A 20,773-nucleotide genomic window follows, 5' to 3' on the forward strand; every position below is an offset into this window, starting at 1 on the left:
ATCCGAGTCCAGGAAGCAGTGCACTAGCACTCTCGGTGAACCTGACGTGTCGAGGGGCGTTCTGTAAGTAATGTAACATAATTCTGAAAACAGGTTGGTTTTATTCAGGTTTCCAATACACCATATTATTCCTCACTATTTTGGCTACAAAACTTCATTTTTCAACACAGTCTCCATTGAATATGACGGCCTTACGCCACCTTTCTGAGAACGCCTTTATGCCCACATGTTACCACTCCACTGGTCGATGTCGGAGAAGCTACTTCTCATACACAGTCGTTAGTTGCGCTTTATGGCCTGCCGTTAGGCGGCGGGGAACCCATTGGGCAAACACCTTTCAGTACTCCAACTGGTGGACGAATGTGTCATCACTACCAACAGAGACGCCCAGTAGAGCAACAAGGTGTTTGATTGTGATCCGTCGATCACCTCGAATGAGTGTGTCCGCACGTTGTAACATTACAGGAGTCACAGCTGTGTGCGGCCGGCCGGCACGAGGGAGATCGAACAGATCTGCGCGAATTCGTTGCGATGATGACAGACGCCTCCACAAAGACTCACCCTGCTTTTGTTCTCTGGTAGGTCTCCGTAGACATTCTGCAAACACCTATTAATATCTGTGCTGCTCTGGTTTTCCGCCGAAAGAAAATCAATGACAGCTCTCTGCTTGGAACGCATCACCGTTACAGACGCCATTTTGGAGGCTACGTATAGCGCAGCCAATTATCAGAACTTCATGATGTCGTAGAGGCTGAAGCGGGAATATTCCACGATGTTTCGCAACACATTTCGTATTTTTTCAACCTAAATTGGGCGAGAAAAAGTGTATTGCATTACATACTGAACGCCCCTCGTGTATTTCTACAGTGTTCTCTACCTGGTTTTCATATGAAGTGACCAAGAGTTTTGTAACACCTCCGATTTATGTATCCCGCTCGATCGGGATCTGATAGCAGCCCAAATAAATATTAATTAATGTGACCGTGTACCTAATGGGGCTGGCAATCGGATTTGACTGCTACGGAGTTGTTACATTCCATTTTGTCCTTCTCAAATGCTGTAATAATAAAATGTCTGGTGACAAGAACGCCAACACAGCTTCATTAATCAAGAACCTATATTCGTCTCTAAAACATAAGAAAAAGGAGACAGCCACTGCCTTCGTCATACATATTTAATTATGGCTAATCTCAGCACAGGCTTCTTCGTTATTCATAATCGTCACACGCAAATACCATTACTGCAATCCAACACTGCAATCCAAATGATGCCGGCGCGGTAGACGCGAAACCAAAAAATATCGGCACAGAATATCACTGATCACTCTAGTAATTATACTTTTTCACTTTCCCGTATTATTCTAACACAAAGGGGTTAAACCGCGGCGATGGCCACTCTCTTTGGCGGTAAAGCCTTGCATTACAGCAACAGGCCTCTACACCGCTCGGCCCGCAACCTGGGAACTGACTTCAACTCTACACTTGCTCTCGCAACCCGACACTATCGATTGTTTGCCCTATCGACCTGTGCCGAGTGCAAACTTATAATAAGGGCCTACGGACCCCTTACAGTTTGCATCAGTGTATCTGTTCATTCGATTCAGAGTCATCAGCTAAGTGACTTCTGTTCTCTCCAGCTGAAAGCCTTCAGTATATGTTTGACTGACATTTCTTAAGTAATGTCTGTCTGCCGTTTTTCTTCTTGATTTCTCTTCTTAAGCACTCCTGAGTATCGAATACTTTGGCGAATTACGTTTTAGTAATTTATGATTAGATTTCAACATCGTAGACTATTATCCCGCAGACATTCACTTTATATAGTCATTAAGCTTAAGCGATTTGTCGAATGTAATTTATCATAATTGCATCTCACTCTGAAGGTCCATCTTTTATCCGGGTGTCAGTTGAAAGGTGGCTACACTGAGCCACAGCGCCAGAGATTGCGCCAAAGAGTATTATTCAGCCGCCTCCTCTGGCAGTGCTTGGGGAGAACTCGTAGTAGTCAGTGCTTGTTGAGATGTGCTAGTGAAAAGTGCTGGTCGAGAACTCGTAGTAGGCAGTGCTTGCTGAGATGTGATACTGAAAAGTTCTTGTTGAGATGTGGTAGTAGCGAGTCAGTGTGGAGATATATTGTAATGATTAGAGTGATTTTCGTCAATATATGAAGGTAAAAGAAAAAATTTTTCCTTTTCTTTTTATTATCTCAATGTCTTAAATAATGCGTCATTACAGGCTCAGTCAACAAAGCATCTGGCGTGTGTTCTTGTATTAGAGTGTAATTCTGGTTTTCTTGCGCAATTATAGTATTTCTAATTTTTTTAATCACGTCAGTATAAATGGTATATGAAATTTCTTGTCTTATTGAAGAAGAACCGTGCCAGATGTGTACGTTGAGTCATACTTCCACACACAGAACAGTTACACTTGTGTTTTGGTTTCGTAGGTTTTATAGTTGCTGGGGACTTAATTAATTAATTGTGTTAACGAAAATTTTCATTTCATTCTTGTTGTTGTTCTATGCAGTCAGATTGCGTAATAATACTAGTCAGGGCCAACCGTTTACGAGACACAGCGTAATCGGACATACAGCTACGTAAAATAAAAAATGATTTTCAAATTTAATAATAATTAAGCCCCCATGCACGTGGCGACCGCTGCTTCGGATCGTCCCTTGGAATTCTTCTGATTGTAAAAATAGTAGACAGTAGTATTGTTGTAGTAATTTGTAGTTTAGTAATTGTAGTCTATATTGCATGTGTAGATTTGGTAATTGGCATTCTTCTAATGGTATTTTTCAAAATTTAATTTGTGTTGTCTTGTCTACGGGTTTGACAATTTAGTGCAATTATTTCAATTGTTCGATTAATCGTGTTTGAGGGAAATATTTCGTGTGAATGGTATTGTTGAAGATGAGGAGTCATTGTGTGTAATTTTCGTACAGTGACGAATTTCTTATGTTTTGTAAATGATTATGCGATCAATGAAAAAGGCAAAAATGATGAATAGTGAGAATGACGAAATTGTTAACATGGCGAACTCGCCAACACAGGAGAACAGTGTGATGAGTAATGAAGTGGAAAACAATGTAATAAGTCGGGAAAATAGTCCGGAACCATTTCAAAATTTTTCTCAATCAGAAAATTCACAGAATACGAGATTAACGATAGAAGATTCTGGAATAGTATCGAACACGGATAGCTTTATGGCTATGCAGAAGGAAGTTAGTTTTGCGGGAAATGTTACGGGCGAAAAGAATTTTGAACCATTTAATATAGAGCAGTTGATGAGTGCAATATTAAATTTGGGATCTCGGTTAGACTCACAAATGGAAACACGGTTAGACTCACTTGAAACACGGTTAGGATCTGAATTAAAAACAGTGGCAACACGTTTAGAAACTGAGATGGGAACAGTGGAAACACGGTTAGACTCACAAATAGGAACAATTAGAACTGAGATGGGAACAATGGAAACACGGTTAGACTCATTGGGATCACAGTTAGGATCTGAATTAAAAACAGATATAGGGACAATTAAAACTGAGATGGGAACAATGGAAACACGGTTAGACTCACGAATAGGGACATGTTTCAAAAACATGAAAGATGAATTAAAAAAAGAAATCAGAGAAGAAGTACAACCGATTTTGAATGCTCACAATAATAAATTAATTGCAGTAGAGATTAGACAAAAGGAACAGGATAGAGAACAGGAAGAAAGAGATCGCGTGATAGTACAGAAATTTTCAGAGTTAAATTTACAACGTGCAAAGGATAAGGAAGAAATATTTGAGAGAATCGAGGAATCCGTACCAAATGACAGATTAAATAACCTAACACAACAATATGAACAGCTAACTACCAAATGTGTCAATACTGAAACCCGAGTCGCGACACTTACGGAAGACGTAAATAAACAGAAAGAACAATTAGGTGACTTATCGGAAAGAGTTGAGGAAATTTAAGATAAACTGACAAATCTTAGTTTACATGGGGACAGAGATTCGGATGATACAGCACCATTGTCATTTGCAGAAACCGAAGAGTATCAGAACATAAATAAACATGTTGAAAATCAGGGAAAATTTAATGAACGCGTTAAAAGGGAAGTTGAGGCATTACGAAAGCAAGTCAAACAAATTGAAGGTGAAATCGTAGGAAAAGACAGTAGAAGAAATTTAGAATCACAGATAGCAGAGGGCTTTGAAGAAAGTAATTTGTTTCATGTACGGGATGCAACAAGAGAGCGCCAGGCGCGTGAATTTAACAATAATCGTCATTGTGACTGGGACAGACGCGGTAGGTCTTTGTCGCCACGAGGCGAAAACTTTGACTATAAACACTTCTTAACTGTTCGGAAATTTAAGATCTTCCGCAATTCTAAGAATGACATACATCCATGTGCATGGTTAGATCAATTTATGTACGCACTTCCGCCAAATTTGCCACTAGGTCACAAACTGGAAATTATGTGCGGCTATTAGTCCTCAGGGGATTCACTACACTAAGTGAATATGTGCCGTAGCGTGCATGGGGGCTTAATTATTATTAAATTTGAAAATCATTTTTTATTTTACGTAGCTGTATGTCCGATTACGCTGTGTCTCGTAAACGGTTGGCCCTGACTAGTATTATTACGCAATCTGACTGCATAGAACAACAACAAGAATGAAATGAAAATTTTCGTTAACACAATTAATTAATTAAGTCCCCAGCAACTATAAAACCTACGAAACCAAAACACAAGTGTAACTGTTCTGTGTGTGGAAGTATGACTCAACGTACACATCTGGCACGGTTCTTCTTCAATAAGACAAGAAATTTCAAATACCATTTATACTGACGTGATTAAAAAAATTAGAAATACTATAATTGCGCAAGAAAACCAGAATTACACTCTAATACAAGAACACACGCCAGATGCTTTGTTGACTGAGCCTGTAATGACGCATTATTTAAGACATTGAGATAATAAAAAGAAAAGGAAAAATTTTTTTCTTTTACCTTCATATATTGACGAAAATCACTCTAATCATTACAATATATCTCCACACTGACTCGCTACTACCACATCTCAACAAGAACTTTTCAGTATCACATCTCAGCAAGCACTGCCTACTACGAGTTCTCGACCAGCACTTTTCACTAGCACATCTCAACAAGCACTGACTACTACGAGTTGTCCCCAAGCACTGCCAGTGGAGGCGGCTGAATAATACTCTTTGGCGCAATCTCTGGCGCTGTGGCTCAGTGTAGCCACCTTTCATATAATTTATGCTAATAGGAAGGAAGCTAACGACATGACATAACAAAACTAGGTTTAGACCATTGACAGTTATTACACTGCATTTTTCGTGAGCAATTGAAATAGGAAGTGACACTTGACACAAGAAATACTCCACATGTTTGCTTCTGTTTGCCATAATTCTTGAAGTGGTGTACACACTGTGAAATATTATGATCATTCACACTCCGTAATCGTACTTAATTACTGAGAATTATTCGAACTAAGTCTGTTAGAGCTCATGTATGCATTTCTTTTGTTTATAATTCATAATGAGTAGAAGATTTGGGTCAGATGGATTACACAGAGGTTGTGTGTTGACAATGTGTCTTCGGATTGTATGGGATGATGAGGTTTGCATTAGGATTTTATCTGTACTTGTTCGAGGAGACTGACTAGAGGAAAGAGTTGTTATGGAAGTGAAATGATATTGGCAATAAGGTTTATATGTATCGACGTATTGAAGAGGTATTATTGAGATTATGTGAAGTTGATGATTATTGGAGTTTTTGTGGACAAGAGGTAAGGTAAATGATAGTGATGATAAGATTTATATGTATCGACGTAAGAGGTATTATTGAAGTATTGAGATTATGTGATGCTGATGATTATTGGAGTTTTGGTGGATAAGAGGTAAAGTAAGTGAGGTGCATATTTTTTTTTTTTTGGTCTATATGGAACAAGGAGGATGAAGATGGCAGACTAGAACACTAAAGTGGAAGGAAGATTGTCTACACACACTTTGTTAAATCAATAAGCAGTAAATTTTTTTTTTTTTTTGGAGAGAGGAAGTATTTGCATATCTTGGCCCACTGACAGTTATTCAGCAACCGTACATTTTGATCTGGCTTGACAAACATTGGTCTTGACATGATGACTATGACGTTGACTTAACTATTATTGACTGTTATACATTGCTGCCACTACTACTTGATACACATGATGAACATCAAATTTTGACAGAATTGCATTTACACAGTTAACACTATTCAATTACACAGTAGTACTTAATGTGGATGACAGATGAGTGAGTGTGTTTTGTGTGTTTTCCTTTCCTAATCCCAAATAATTAGTCCCAACCTATCTCTTAAATATTATTTTATTTGTTTGTAGTGGCTTGCACTGACACCCATAAATATTATAGGTTTACTGATATATGAGAATTTGTAATAGTTAATATGGCAATTATCTGATATCATTTGTGTGTTTATTAGAATTTGTATGTTTAGTGTAAGAGCATTGTAAAAGCATTTGTATGTGCATTCAAACTATTGTTCATACCTGAACTGTCTGATTAGTGATGGTGAATATTATGAACTGTTACCTGCACTTTTTCAACATAATGGGTGCCACTTAGAAATGATTAATTTCTGCTGATGAACTGTGTGATCAGTGATAGTAAATATTATGGACTGTTACTTGTACTTTTTCTACATGATTGGTGCCACTAGGACATGTTTAATTTCTGCTTATAAACTCTGATGAACAGTGTGATCAGTGATAGTGAATATTATGGACTGCTCTCTGGACCTGTTCAACATTGCTGGGTGCCACTGATGAACTGCTTCTACTGACATAATGTCACCTGTTGCTGTGTGCACCTGTTCAACATTGCTGGGTGCCACTAATGGAACTGCTTCTGCTGAGAAATGTGACTTGTTGCTGTGTGTACCTGTTCAACATTACTGGGTGCCACTGATGAACTGTTTCTACTGAAATAATGTCACTTGTTGCTGTCTGCACCTGCTCAACATAGCTGGGTGCCACTGATGGAGTGCTTCTACTGAAATGATGTCACTTGTTGGTGTCTGCACCTGTTCAACAATGCTGGATGTCACTAATGGAACCGCTTCTGCTCAGAAATGTGACTTGTTACTGTGTGTACCTCTTCAACATTGCTGGGTGCCACTGATGGAACTGCTTCTACTGAACTAATGTCACTTGTTGGTGTCTGCACCTGTTCAACATTGCTGGGTGCCACTAATGGACTGATTCTACTAAAATGATGTCACTTGTTGGTATTTGCACCTGTTGACCATTGCTGGGTTCTACTGCTGGAACTATCAACTACTTGTTTTTTTTTTAATCATTCAAAGCATTTTATGTGAACATTTGTATAAACTGATTTTTTGTGTATTGTGTGAACTATTATGTAAAGTCACATGTATAAAAAGAAGTTGTATTGCTTACTGTATGTCATATATTAGGTTATTGAAAGGTCAGTGCAAAGCCAAAATTTTAACTAATTATGTGATATTTAGGTATTTATATTATCTTTTATTTTTGTCTGTATTATTGTGGACGATTTTGGTGGTATTTTCACCACCAATGCTGGCAAAAATACCATCAAATTCTGGCCTGTGGAGGAGGGGCATATGAAAGGTGGCTACACTGAGCCACAGCGCCAGAGATTGCGCCAAAGAGTATTATTCAGCCGCCTCCACTGGCAGTGCTTGGGGAGAACTCGTAGTAGTCAGTGCTTGTTGAGATGTGCTAGTGAAAAGTGCTGGTCGAGAACTCGTAGTAGGCAGTGCTTGCTGAGATGTGATACTGAAAAGTTCTTGTTGAGATGTGGTAGTAGCGAGTCGGTGTGGAGATATATTGTAATGATTAGAGTGATTTTCGTCAATATATGAAGGTAAAAGAAAAAATTTTTCCTTTTCTTTTTATTATTTCAATGTCTTAAATAATGCGTCATTACAGGTTCAGTCAACAAAGCATCTGGCGTGTGTTCTTGTATTAGAGTGTAATTCTGGTTTTCTTGCGCAATTATAGTATTTCTAATTTTTTTAATCACGTCAGTATAAATGGTATTTGAAATTTCTTGTCTTATTGAAGGAGAACCGTGCCAGATGTGTACGTTGAGTCATACTTCCACACACAGAACAGTTACACTTGTGTTTTGGTTTCGTAGGTTTTATAGTTGCTGGGGACTTAATTAATTAATTGTGTTAACGAAAATTTTCATTTCATTCTTGTTGTTGTTCTATGCAGTCAGATTGCGTAATAATACTAGTCAGGGCCAACCGTTTACGAGACACAGCGTAATCGGACATACAGCTACGTAAAATAAAAAATGATTTTCAAATTTAATAATAATGAAGCCCCCATGCACAGTACTACCGCCAGGACGCCAGTACCACTCTGTTGTTTCAGATAAACTGTGGGAATGTCCACCTGAGTCACTTTTTGATTTTATTGAGTAGTAAGGCTCATCAATAACCTACCTTAATTCATCCTTCCAGTTGCAACAAAATTTAACAGCAATGGATCGCTTCTCCATAAAGTTATGTTTCATTCTCTCTTTTTCATCCTCGGCTTTTACACGCGTTACTGTTTCTCTGTGGTAAATCCGTCTGTGCATTGAGTGTTTCATCAGAAAATTATTTCAATGAGCGTTATATTTTCAATTCGTTCAAAATTTTACGTGTATTGCCTTTTGTTGCTCGATAAACTATCTCAAGATTAGATGGGAGATCCGTAATTGACTGCCCAGTTTCCTGAAGGTGGATACTTAAAGCTGATTGGGAGTCTGGTTTGTTAATGTGTTCCATAAAGCGTGCCTCAAAATTTCTACCGGTTTGACCAATATATCTTGAACTACGCCCGTTGCATGTACTGTAATAGACTCCAAAGCATCAAATCGCGACTTTTCCCAGTATGTGAGCTTCTTTCCATTATTTATAGGAACGAAGTAGGTCAGAACTATGTTTTAAGAACTCAACTATCTTACGCTCCTCCTGGAAACATTACCATAGTATTCTACTATAAATCTTATCATCATGGGGATTATTGCGGATGGGGCCAAGAGCATTCGAACCCGGACCACAGAAGGATTACGATTCTCATTCTTGGTCTTTAAAACACTCTTATTCATATTAGTGGCAAAGCCAACCCCTTAGCTGTTGGAGTGGCCTATGAACCGAATTTATCAAAACTCATACTCGTGGGCACTTTGAGACAATGGGATATTACCTAGTCTGTGCAGCATTGATCTGAACGCTGCCATATTTTATTGTATTGGATGGTTTGTAGAATTATTAATTACCAGGTCAGAAGTTGTAGGTTTTCTATAAACATTGTAACTGATAGTGTTCTCTATAAGCGTACTAGACTGATCTAAGAAAGGCAGCCGGCCGGTGTGACCGAGCGGTTCTAGGCGCTTCAGCCTGGGACCGCGCGACCACTACGGTCGCAGGTTCGAATCCTGCCTCGGGAATCGATGTGTGTGATGTCCTTGGGTTAGTTAAGTTTAAGTAGTTCTAAGTTCTAGGGGACTGATGACCTCAGAAGTTAAGTCCCATAACGCTCAGAGCCATTTGAACCGAAAGATATTTGAGTTCTTAAAACGATTATGTTGGAGTATATAGTTAGACCCTCCATAAGACGATGCTCGAAATTCGTCATGAAGATGTTTCCTGAAAAATAGGAAATCGGAGAACCCATAGCACGCCCATTGTCAACGGAGTGTTGGTTTGTTTCCCGTTACAAACAAAACGATTTTTAAAGCGGAATTTTAAGTTCCCGCTCGATAGAGCAGTCCCAGATTAGCCTAGTGTGGTATTTGTTTTGTCGATATGTATTAACGTGGACCGTAGAACTCTAAGAATAACCAATATTCCAGCAGCGATAGTATTCCCCTGCCCCGCGCTGACTGCTACTGCCAAGCATGCAGCGTTACTGAGTTGCTGCTGGATTGCTGTTTATTCTTCGCATTTTGCTGTCCGTGTAAATACACGTCGATAAAACGAATATCGGAACAGACTAGTCTGGGATCGCTCTATCAACTGTGCAGGTAAAATTCCGCTTTAAAAATCGTTTTGTTTATAACGGGAAATAAACCGACGTTTCCGCCCACACTGGCCGTCGCACTCAAGATCTGATGAGCACTATTTGTTTGGGCTGAATGCAGCTACACTCTGCAAAAACAAAATTGCAAATGTCTGCTGAACCTCCAGAGAAAATGCGCCTGACGACTCTTAACGAGAGACGCCCTGTATACCATCACGCAACTTATATAATTAAAACGTAACACCATCTTCAACAGCTATAAATCATCATCTGTCTCATCTAGGGTTCTTCCGCAGTGTGTCTAAAGACTCTCATTAATTGTGTCCTGTACCGGATACGTAGGAATACTTGATACATGATTTTTGCATCCAGAGAAAGAATGGATGTGTTAGGAGTAATGGCTAAGTTAGAAAACTTACTGACAAGTTTCTCTCGGTTAGGTATAGTGGATGTTTCAAATTTTTATTTAGATAACTGGCTAAAAGCTTCTCAATGCGGTATCCAGCTTCGATCTTTGCGTCAGTAATCAGATGGTTGGGCATATTGTCCTTATGGTTTTTTTTACCACTTCTAGAGGACTAGGAGCTGACGGATTCGTTAGCACAAGTGTTCTCTTGGTATACAATGTAGGAAATACTTTTTCGGTACTGTCCATAAGGGATATTGTTGATCATCGGGTTCTGCAGCAGACAACATCGACACGTTCCCATGTTGACCCCAAGACGTCGTCAATTACGATTGCAGTGGGCACAGGATCATCAACATTGCACCGTGGATCAAGGGAAACTTGTCGCTTGGGCGGCTGAATCATGTTTCTTGCTACATCAAATCTATGATTGTGTCCAGATACAGTGTCATCCTCGGAGTGGATGCTCCAAACATGCACCGTGTCAAAGACACAGGCCGTGAGGGGATGTATTATGCGAAGGACGACATTAATTTGGACTTCCATAGGATCTGCGGTAGTAAACGAAGGCACCATTACAGCTATGAGCTACGCCAATGTTCATGTAGGCCACCTGCACATCTTCACGCTTGATGCTTCCCGTACGGCGGTGGCATCTTCCCGCATAATCACTGTCCATCTGACATTGCCAAAATCGTGCTACAGGTAATGAATTCAAGTTAACGTCTTGGTCACCAAATTCTGATGATGCGAACCCGATACAACAGATCTGTTACGTTATGGGGCGCCAGCTCCGTGCTCACAAATCATCGGCCCTCAACTTAAGGGAATTGCGTGGCGTGTGTGTAGACATCTGGTGCCTCATATCCCCAGAAATCTATCAAGGTCTTTTTAAATCCATACCAGGCAGAATCATTGCTGTACTGCGTTCTAAAGATGTAGCGACATGCTATAACGCAGGTGGTCGTAATGTTTTGGCTAATTAGTCTCTGCTACATATGAAAAAGAAGGATAACGTAACAGCGTAGTTTTTATCTTCACTATCGGATAATTTATCTACCATCAGCTTGCGTAATGATGCCTTAGAGAGACTGCTCTGTTTGCTCTGCGGCCTACCACATGATTTCCCTTCGTCAAAATTCACTACCTTAGTAGCCAAAGGCGATGTCTTGCCCACAGAAAGTGAACCTTCGAACTGTGGGGATTGTACTGTTCAGTGTTGAGTAGCAATATAGCCTGGTGAGTGGTTATTAGTCACCTTCTCATCTGGTGTACACATGGGACACGGTACGATCGACACTATATTGCGGAACGGGACAGATATGGCGTCGGCCGCTGTGGACGACCGGTTGTAGGCGCTTCAGTCCGGAACTGCGCTGCCGCTACTGTCGCAGGTTCAAATCCTGCCTCGGGCATGGATGTGTGTCATGTCCTTAGGTTACTTGGGTTAAAGTAGTTCTAAGTCTAGGGAACTGATGACCTCAGATGTTAAATCCCATAGTGCTTAGAGCCATTTGAACCATTTTTGAACAGATATGGCGTCACCAGTGTTTTAGTCTGGGATGGCACCGTGTTAGGAAGAAATCTCCACAGCACGTGTTTCCTACGCATTCTATGGTGGTGCGGTTTACAGAGACGACATCCTTCAGTGGTATTTGCGACGATTTCATTTTGCATAGAGGCCTGACTTCTGTCCAGTGGATCATGCTCAAAGACCACATAGGATGTACGGATTCTTCCTTCATGAGGACATCACGCGACTAGAATCGCCTCACTCCTCAAACCTATGTGATCTATATCCAACTGAACATGAATATGATGGTGTGGACTAAACGACAAAAGCCCTAACACCCTTCACACGAATCTCCAGAAGGCACTTAAGCACATGCCAGATTGAACTGTATGGGAGTTTGTGGGTGGTTGTTAGCTTTGTCTTCAGTGGCATTCTGAAATGCATGATGTTTCATGTACGACCCTAGCGTTGTGTCCGACGTTGTGCGGGGACGTATACCTGGAAGGCGGCTTCCGATCGTTACATTTACCAGAAGAGAGGAAATAACGGCAGAATTGGTCGATGAGGAGAACTCGTTGACTTTGTATGTGGAATACTCATTGCATGTCACCTAATTAACCGATCCATCAGGGACGTTTCAACCCTTCTAAAGCTGCCCAACTCAATGATTGTGAGTGTGAAATGACAATGCGAAGGGACGACCATAGGTAAGTCAAGGCCAGACAGACCTCAAGTACCAGCTTTGCAAGGGTGGTTGTAAAACTAGCACGAAGTCAGCGGTGGGAATCACTTGTGAGTTCCAAAGAGTTACCAGCAGTCCAGCTAACACAACGACTTTGCAGAGGGAGGTAAAAGGACTGGCGTAGAACGATCGAGCAGCTCCTCATAAGCCGTACGTTTCTGTAGTCGGTGCCAAGCGACGATTGAGACAATGTGAAGGGCGACGCCACTGGATAATGAATGATTGAAAACGAGTGATTTGGTGTGAAGAATCACGCTATTTCCTCTGGCAGTCCAATGGGAGACTTTGTGTTTGGCGAGTGGCTCGAGCACGCTACCTGCCATCACGTGTAGTGCCAATAGTGAAGCACAGAGGAAGTAATGTTACTGTATGGGATTATCGTCGTTAGTGTGTGGTCCCCTTATTGTGGTTAAGAAAACGCGAAATGTGGAAGGATATGAACACATTTTACAGCATTGTGTGTTGCCTACAATAGAGGAACAGTTCGAAGACGATGATTGTTTATATCAGCATGACAAACGATCATGTGATAAAGCAGCATTTGAACAATAACATTCCTGAAACTGACAGATTTGTCCATTTTCCCCACCTGAAGGCAATGGAACACCTTTGGGGTGAGCCAGAACGTCGACATCGCTCCAGATCCCAGCGTCACATGTCATCAGTCCGCAGCTCGTGGTCTCGCGGTCACGTTATCGCTTCCCGAGCACGGGGTCCCGGGTTCGATTCCCGGCGAGGTCAGGGATTTTCACCTGCCTCGAGATGACTGGGTGTTTGTGTTGTCCTCATTATTTCATCATCATCCATGAAAGGTGCTGAGTTTTGACTGAGCAAAGGCTGGAAATTTATACTGGCGCTGATAACCGCGCAGTTGAGCGCCCCACAAACCAAACATCATCACCATCATCATCATCATCAAACATCACTACCTTCTCTGGTGTCATCTCTTGAAGAAGAATGGGCTGCCATTCTTCAAAAGACATTGAAACACCTTATTGAATCCGTCCCCAGTGGGGTTCACGAAGTCATAAAGGCGAAGGGCGTACGCTCCCCTTTTTACTGCCCACTAACTTTTGACCAGATGATGTACCTCCCGGTCTCTTTCTCAGACTGGCAGGTGTCGTATCGGGTTTAGCTGAATTAGACGATTGAGTATCGTCCTCGGAAAAATGTCCGAAAAATTCCTTTGGCATTTAGCACAACTGACTGGTATATCAATAGCAATTGTTCACGTAGCTGTATATAAACTCGACCTGAAAAGACTTTACTAAGTAACGGTAGTCTATCGACTGACCAGTCAGATCCTACAGCTCGAGATCAGTGCTGCCAGTGCACACATCGCTAAAGCATCTATGGCAGTATTACGAGGATAGTTCATATTACTAATAGAACTTCGTAATGCTCTCATAGACTGATGGGCACTAAGTGCGATTGTGTTGTCCTGCAAGCAATAATCGACTGTCGTTTCGTTATCTGTTAGTTTCTGAAAACAAAGAAGTGGCAGGCTATTGATAAAATATCTATCAGACGCTACGATGTCTTGGAAAAAGATCGGTGCAGTAATTGCACACCAAAATCCTATTTTCATATCATGTAGTTGATGACAATTTTCAGAATTCCGGTTTCAGCTCTTCTGCACACAGCTAAATGTAGCCTGCATCAGAGGAAAATAGAACATCACGATTAGCGTCTCCATCATGCTCAGACTGTAATGCCAGTTGTGACACCGAGCAACACCGAATTGGCAGTCAATGTACTACTGTTGTTTTGAAAGGCTTCAGTTTGAATCTGTACGCAACTCTGTGTAAAGCTGTTATTGACGCATCAGTGTGAGGTGTTATTGGTGCAACGATTTTCTCCGACTTCTAACCAAGGGGCTTGGCTAAAACCGATATGAGACTTGCGGGAGTCTGACGAACAGGCTGGAGAGTAGATGACGAGCGGAGCCTCCCTTCCTGATCTTGTTTCCTGCACAACGTCGTACCAGATACAGGACTTATACGGTAAATGAAACACCAGATACATGGAGATAAGGTAGTTAAAAAAGGCGGAAACGTGTACTACGTTAGTTCTTAAAATTTCAAATAAAATCAAGTTCAGACGTTGATATTACCAAAGACTACTGCGGTAGATATACAGTGATTAGCCAAAACATAATAACATCATGATGAATAGCGTGTTGGACCATTTCTGAAACGCAGTACAGCAGCGACTGTGCATGGCATGCAGTCAACAAGTCCTTGGTGACTATCCAGAGGTCTACGCACAAATCACGCAAACCCTGGAAAATACAGGCCGATGGTTTGTGGGCACGGAGCTGGTGCACGATAGCGTCTCGGATGTCTTCCATCAGGTTCCGATCAGGTGAATTTGTTGGCTGAGACATCCACGCGAGTTCACTGTCATGCCCTTTACACTACTGTGGCACCAATTTTGGCTTTGTGACACGGGCAATAATCATACTGGAAAGTGCCATCGCCATCAGGAAAGATATCAAGCAAGAAGTGATGCAGGTAGTCTGAAATAATGTTCACGTAGTATGCAGCTACCATTGATTACAATCACAGGTCCCACGGAAGCCCAGGTGAATGTCTCCAATAGCATAACACCATTCCTCACCAAGCTTTGTCTGTGTCGCGCTGCAAGTCCGGAGCATCTGTTCGCCCAGACCATAGTACATCCGGTCAGTCCATCGATGTGGTGTAGCAAGAAACGTGATTCATCTAATTAAAGGACGCATGTTATATTTATCCATCGCCCGGTTTCGATGATACTGTGGCCGATGCAATCATAATTGACAATGACTTTGATTCAACATTGGAACCCGTAGGATTCACCTGCTGCTGAGCCCTGTGTTTAACAATGTGCTCAGAACGGTACATTCCGAAACACTTGTACCTGACCAGTTTTGTACTCTGACGTCAGACCTGCCACCTGCCACACATCACCGTCCTTCAACTACTTTTCATAGATCGTCACGGTCGTACAGTACAAACAGCCGACCAGCTTCGCCGTTTCTGAGGTGTTCGTTTCCAGCCGCCATGCCGTAACAAACTGCCCTTCGTCAAAGTAGCCTACGTGAGATAATTTTCCCATTTGCGATTCGTATTGTCGCTAGAAACACTCTAGTTTCTGCGCTGCTTATATACACTATGTGATCAAAAGCATCCGGACACTTAGCTGAAAATGACTTAAAGTTCGTGGCGCCCTCCATCGGTAATGCTGGAATTCAATATGGAGTTGGCCCACCCTTAGCTTTGATGACAGCTTCCACTCTCGCAGGCATACGTTCAATCAGGTGCTGGAAGGTTTCTTGGGGAATGTCAGTCCATTCTTCACGGAGTGCTGCACTGAGGAGAGGAACCGATGTCGGTCGGTGAGGCCTGGCACGAAGTTGGCGTTCCAAACATCCCAAAGGATTCAGTTCAGGACTCCGTGCAGTCCAGTCCATTACAGGAATCTTATTGTCCTGTAACCACTCCGCCACAGGCCGTGCATTATGAACGGGTGCTCAATGGTGTTGAAAAATGCAATCGCCATCCCCGAATTGCCCTTCAACTATGGGAAGCAAGAAGGTGCCTAAAACATCAATGTAGCTCTGTGCTGTGATAGTACCAAGCAAAACAACAAAGCGTACAAGACCCCTCCATGAAAAACACGACCATACCATAACACCACCGCCTCCGAATTTTACTGTTGGCACTATACACGCTGGCAGATGACGTTCACCGCTCATTCGCCATACCCACACCTTGCAATCGGATCGCCACATTGTGTACCGTGATTCGTCACTCCACACGCCGTTTTGCCCCTGTTCAGTCGTCCAATGTTTACGCTCCTTACACCAAGCGAGGTTTCGTTTGGCATTTACCGGCGTGATGAGTAGCTTATAAGCAGCCGCTCGACCATGAAATCCAAGTTTTCTCACCTTTCACCTACTGTCATAGTATTTGCAGTAGATCCTCATGCAGTTTGGAATTCCTTCGTGATGGTCTGGATAGATGTCTACCTATTAGACATTAAAACTCTCTTCAGTTGTTGGCTGTCTCTGTCAGTCAGCAGACGAGGTCGGCCTGTACGCTTTTGTGCTGTACGTCTCCCTTCACGTTTCCACTTCACTATCACATCGGAAACAGTAGACCTAGGGATGTTTAGAAGTGTGAAAATCCCGCGTACAGACGTATGACACAAGTGACACCCAATCACCTGACCACGTTCGAAGTCCATGAGCTCCGCAGAGCGCCTAATTCTGCTCTCTCACGATGTCTAATGACTACTGAGGTCGCTAATATGGAGTACCTGGTAGTGGGTGGCAGCACAACGCACCTAATATGAAAATCGTATGTTTTTGTGGGTTTCCGGATACTTTTGATCACATAGCGTATTTTGCTTATCGCGTTATGTGCCTGCAACGCCAACATGCAGCCTTCAGTCAGTGGTCATAAAGTTTTGGCTTATCAGTGTACGTGGATGGCTTATCACCGATGTAAGATCGAATGATCCATTGATTTTGCAATACTCTAGAAGGTTGTCCCTAGTCGGTCACTTCACGTTTTTCTGACTTCTGGCACTGAGTTTTCATTGGATATCTGAAATGTTTTGCGTAAAAATAATATGGACTATAAGAAATCCCACAGTGAGTATTTCTGAGATAAGGAACGAATGGACGGAACTGTTTATGCCACTTAGCACAATATCTTGAATAAGTTACGCGTGTGAGATATGTGTATGAAAGCCACTTATGTTCCGTAGCAAAACTACCTGCTGCGTGGGTGATGCAACCTCTAAAAACAATGGAAAATCACATGCAAGCGGCCAGGGTGAAGTTTATCGCTCTATGCAGTTATAACAGGACGTCTAGGATGCTTTAGTGTGGATTGTATTCGTCTGCTGAAGAAGGATGAAGTATGCAGCAGAAGGAGGTTCGATCAGCGTTACAACAGCTTCTTTACTCCAGCTCCTTTACAACCATTGACTTGGAACTGCAAGTAACGATGGCGGGCGAGGTCAATACCACGGCATTTGAAGCGCGACGGCCCGCGGCTGCTGACTGCGCCCTTGCAGCCGCCGCTGCTGTTGCTGCATCGCCGTATTTCAGGGCACTCTGGTCGGAGATGGTGAGGCTGCTGGCGAAGCTGCTGGCGGTTGCTGTGAGGATATCAGACCTCATCCAGATTTCAGACATAGAGTTCTTCTGTACATACTATGGCGAGGACAGAGATGGGTGGGCTCTCACATCGTACTCCTGGGAAGGTAGCAAATGCGGGACTGCCTTGGTAGCCATGGGTGGCAGGCAGTGTTTTGTGTCCCAGCAGTGATAGATGCGTCTGCAACAACGGCACAGCATTGAGTAGCATAGGCTCCGCATCACATAACTGACTAGCTGTTCGAGTGCTGACAGGCTGGTTCGGGCGGGTTTAGATGCTCCTGCTCCCCGCTAACTTTGCGGGAGTGGGATCGGGCTGTGTTACATCCTGGTTACTGGTCTGGTTTCGTCACGTGGAAGGCTGTGATACAGAAAAGGGAGATGTCCTCTGCGCATAGGTCGCTGACCAGAGCTGGTTGATTCAGTGTGGTCTGATTTTCATCCTGGTGCCTCCATCTCTTGCTCAAAGCCCCGTTATAACTTTTTCTCTTTACAGAGTTCATGACTAGTTATTGAAGATGGGTATTTCTCCCTACAGGAACTTGCAGACATGATGCCTGGAGCAAAGCTTCTCAACCAGTGGCATCCTAACTGAAAGAAAAACGTATACTACAAACTGGGTTATTGAGGTCATACGCTGTTGCTCAATTTCTAGAGAAGGAATTTTTCGCACAATAAAATTTGAGGAGACGGTGTTAAATTGTGTGAGAACAAAAATGATAAGTAAGGGCTCATCATCTTTCTTGGACCTGTGCGCCCTGAATAAAACAGTTTTGGAAATACTGTAGCAGCTACACCCATATAATAAACAACTGGCACAAGCCATGGTACCAAATTATTTTCATCCAATAGTCTACCAATGGATTGTGTTGCAATGAATGCTTTCAGCCCGGCAGTCGTTACTTTTAACAGCTACTACTACCTTACGTTGCTGGCGTAAGGTGTAAGCTGTTTATGTCAATAAAAACTAAATAATCATGTTCGATCATTAGTTCCTTATTTTCAAGTATATTGTCTAGGGTGCCTTACTACACTGCCAGAAAAACAGTTGGTACACTCTTTTAGATGTTTCCAATTCACACAAGATTTATTGTTGCAACAGTGCATATGGAGTACATGCAATAATTACATTTACAGATTAATAGCTGAAGTGGTTCTGAGGTACCAGGTATCGACCCATGCTTAAACAGCCATATCAGTATGTACTGTAGCCTTCACGGGCGGCAGTGCAGACGCTGACTCTGGCATCCGGTCAGTCCTACAGATGGCGAGTAGTGTCCTGGGATACGTCATTCTACGGCTAATCGTCCTGCTCAAGTAATTCTGTAAGAGCTGTTGGCTGACGAGTCGTATAAGTCACTTCTCTTCCCATCATACCCCACACTTGCACGGTTGGAGACAAGTGCCGAGATTGTGCCGACCAGGGAAGTTGCTGCACGTCTTGAAGAGCACGTTGAGTTTCACGGACAGTGTGTGGACGAGCATTATCCTGTTGGAACACGTCACCTTCCTGTTGCAAGAACGGCAAAAGAATGGGTCTAACGAGATTCTGCACGTACTGAGCGCTGGTTGGAGTCCCGTCGAGCAACAGCAAAGGTGAGCAATAGTTTTAACTTATCGCACCCCAGACCATAAGGCTGCTGTGTCTTGGGCGAATGCATTCTACGAGACAGCGCTCGCTAGGTCTAATTCAGATGAGCAAACGACCATCATTTGCGTGCAGGCAGAATCTGCCTTAATCGCTGAAGATGAAGGCACACCATTCCATCTTCCGAGTGATCTTCTGATTTCACCAGCCCAGCCGTGCATGTCGACGCTGTGGCGTGAGTGAAAGACGGGCTAGACGTGTGCGTACTCCCACTACAAGTAACCGGTTCGCAATAGTTCTACATCTACATCTACATCCACACTCCGCAAGCCACCTTACGGTGTGTGGCGGAGGGTACCTTGAGTACCTCTATCGGTTCTCCCTTCTATTCCAGTCTCGTATTGTTCGTGGAAAGAAGGAATGTCGTTATGCCTGTGTGGGCTCTAATCTCTCTGATTTTATCCTCATGGTCTCTTCGCGAGGTATACGTAGGAGGGAGCAATATAATGCTTGACTCCTCGGTGAAGGTATGTTCTCGAAACTTCAACAAAAGTCCGTGCCGAGCTACTGAGCGTCTCTCCTGCAGAGTCTTCCACTGGAGTTTATCTGTCATCTCCGTAACGCTTTCGCGATTACTAAATGATCCTGTAACGAAGCGCGCTGCTCTCCGTTGGACCTTCTCTATCTCTTCTATCAACCCTGCCTGGTATAGATCCCACACTGCTGAGCAGTATTCAAGCAGTGGGCGAACAAGCGAACTGCAGCCTACTTCCTTTGTTTTCGGATTGCATTTCCTTAAGATTCTGCATTTCCTTAAGATTCTACCAATGAATCTCAGTCGGGCATCTGCTTTATCGACGATCAACTTTATATGATCATTCCATTTTAAATCACTCCTAATGCGTACTCCCAGATAATTTATGGAATTAACTGCTTCCAGTTGCTGACCAGCTATATTGTAGCTAACTGATACGGGATCTTTCTTTCTATGTATTCGCAGCACACTACACTTGTCTACATTGAGATTCAATTGCCATTCCCTGCACCATGCGTCAATTCGCTGCAGATCCTCCTGCATTTCAGTACAATTTTCCATTGTTACGACCTCTCGATATACCACAGCATTATCCGCAAAAAGCTTCAGTGAACTTCCGATGTCATCCACAAGGTCACTTATGTATATTGTGAATAGCAACGGTCCTATGATTGGGAGCTCCAACATTAGGTGGGTGATGGAGCCCCTTAGGGAGATAGAGGAAAGGTCGGGGAAGAAGGCCAGTGTTCACTCTGTCTGCTTGCCGGGGG

General features: G+C 42.7%; 1 protein-coding gene across 1 annotated transcript in view; it reads right to left on the reverse strand.

Annotated features, from left to right (window-relative positions):
• The window catches only part of LOC126470801 (uncharacterized), a gene marked incomplete at its 5' end in the record, with an annotated part of 313,759 nt that overhangs the window by 144,384 nt on the left and 148,602 nt on the right, over positions 1-20,773 (reverse strand). The window contains one exon of the mRNA XM_050098814.1: positions 17,687-17,882. Coding sequence (XP_049954771.1) covers positions 17,687-17,882 — 196 coding nt within the window. The remainder of the gene's footprint in view (positions 1-17,686; positions 17,883-20,773) is intronic.

The sequence above is a fragment of the Schistocerca serialis genome, chromosome 3 (assembly GCF_023864345.2).
Source record: "Schistocerca serialis cubense isolate TAMUIC-IGC-003099 chromosome 3, iqSchSeri2.2, whole genome shotgun sequence".
Lineage (NCBI taxonomy): Eukaryota > Metazoa > Arthropoda > Insecta > Orthoptera > Acrididae > Schistocerca > Schistocerca serialis.